Source organism: Monoraphidium neglectum (assembly GCF_000611645.1).
Source record: "Monoraphidium neglectum strain SAG 48.87 unplaced genomic scaffold scaffold03551, whole genome shotgun sequence".
NCBI classification, from domain to species: Eukaryota; Viridiplantae; Chlorophyta; class Chlorophyceae; order Sphaeropleales; family Selenastraceae; genus Monoraphidium; species Monoraphidium neglectum.
The window spans coordinates 4,953-6,664 of NW_014010078.1; the positions used below are offsets into that span (position 1 = coordinate 4,953).

Here is a 1,712-nt window from a genome sequence, read left to right on the forward strand (position 1 = left end):
CACACACACACACACACAGATCTGGCTCGAGCACCAGTCGTCCAAGGAAGCAGGCGGGATCTACCTTTTCCAGGACCGGGCCAGCGCAGAGGCCTACCTCGTGATGCACGCGCAGCGCCTGAAGGGCTTCGGGATCCCCGAGGTTAACGCCAAGATCTTCGACGTGAACGAGGCGCTGAGTGATGTCACCAAGGCGGTGCTGACGGCCGGCGGCGGCGGCCGCGGCCGGGGCGGCGCCTGAGGCGCGGCGGCGCGGCCGCTGGCGGCGGGCACGGGTCGCGTGGGCGGCAAGGTGGGTGTGGGCCCGGCGGGTGCGTGCGAAGAACCTGGAGGTGGTGCGGGCGAGCGCTACTACCACCACTACATCCATGGCTGCCCGGCAGACAGCTGCTGGGGGTTGCTTGCAGGGTGCCCGCGGCAAGCCCCATCCTGCTGGGCGCGGACTGCACGCATCTGATCGCTCGCGTGTGGTGTTCCCATGGCACTGCGGGCCTATGCCTGGACGGGTGCCTGGTGGCTTCGAGGCAGCTTCTCCCGTGCAAATTCGTCACACGGGACGATATTCCTAGAGAAACCGTGTTGAGTTTGTGTTACAAGAAAGTCGGTCAGAGTTGACCGACCGGGTGGCAGTATACAATGCTCTCGAGCCTAATGTTGGCTGGTGCTTGCTGATGAGTCAGGCATTGGGACGTTCGTACAGAGCACAGGCAACCGAAATGGCATTTCCGGGTGCCTGCTATTGCGCACGCTCTCGCGGAAGCGCTTGAGCGGTTGAGGGGGACGTACAGCGCAATCGGGCGCCGCGTCGCAGCGGGACCCGATGACGCGATTGCGGTGCCCGCCGCTCGCCTCCAGGCCGGCGACGGCAGGGGCGCGGGGTGCCAGCAGCCGCCGGCGGGCGCACGGCCTCAGCAGCCTTGGCCTTTGCATCTCCTCATCTCTCACCCTCATCACCCCTTTATTACCGCGCCGAAGCGGGGTCCCCAACTCCAGCGCTCCCCCCCTCCCGCAACACGGCGACCGCCGCGGCGGGGCGCGGCCAGTCACGGGCCGCGCCCCGCGCCCGCGGCCGCGGCGCTTGCCGCCGCCCTGGCGCACACCGCGGCGTGCAGGCGGTGCACTCTGAGGCGTTCATCTATGCTCAGCCCGGGCCCGGCCGGGCCCAGCTCGGGCCATGGCAGCGACAGAAACAAGAGGACACCCTGCGCCATAGCGTACCGCGCCGCCGCGCCGCCGTCGCCGCCGCCGGCGAGGAGGTCCTCCACGGCAGCTGCGCGGCAGCTGCTCAGCGCCTCGTCGTACAGCACGCCGTAAGCGTCGGGCAGCGGCCGCTCGGGCGCGCCGCCGCCGCCGCCGCCCTCGGCCCAAGCCGCCCCATGCGGGTGCTGCTGCGACGCGCCGCCGCCGCCGGCGAAGCTGCCGCCGCCGCCTGCCTCGGCTGCGGCCGCCAGGGATGACGTCACCACCGCCAGCAGCGCCTCCGCCACTAATGAAAGCTCCCGCAGGTCTGACGGCGCCGCGGCCGCGAGCAGCTGCCGTGCGGCTTCCTCCTGCCGCCAACGGTCCGGGTGGAGGTCGCCGCCGCCGTCGCCGCCGCCGCCGCCGCCGCCGCACTGGGGGTCGTGCGACGCGCAGACAGCCTCCAGAATTTGGAGAGACATCAGCTGCAGCGCCGCCCGCTCGGACTCCTGGTGATCAGAGACCGCCAGCGC

At 70.9% G+C, this 1,712-nt stretch overlaps 2 protein-coding genes across 2 annotated transcripts in view; one reads left to right on the forward strand and one right to left on the reverse strand.

Annotated features, from left to right (window-relative positions):
* MNEG_12977 (Protein ydhR) overlaps positions 1-241 on the forward strand; it is a gene marked incomplete at both ends in the record, with an annotated part of 1,356 nt that extends 1,115 nt beyond the window's left edge. Inside the window, one exon of the mRNA XM_014038551.1 lies at positions 20-241. Within this exon, the coding sequence (XP_013894005.1) occupies positions 20-241 (222 nt within the window). The remainder of the gene's footprint in view (positions 1-19) is intronic.
* Positions 242-1,043: 802 nt separating this feature from the next.
* On the reverse strand, positions 1,044-1,661 carry MNEG_12978 (hypothetical protein; the record flags this gene model as incomplete). Its single annotated transcript, XM_014038552.1, has 1 exon — positions 1,044-1,661. The coding sequence occupies one exon, from the start codon at positions 1,659-1,661 to the stop codon at positions 1,044-1,046; it is 618 nt and encodes a 205-aa protein (XP_013894006.1).
* Between the last annotated feature and the right edge of the window lie 51 nt (positions 1,662-1,712).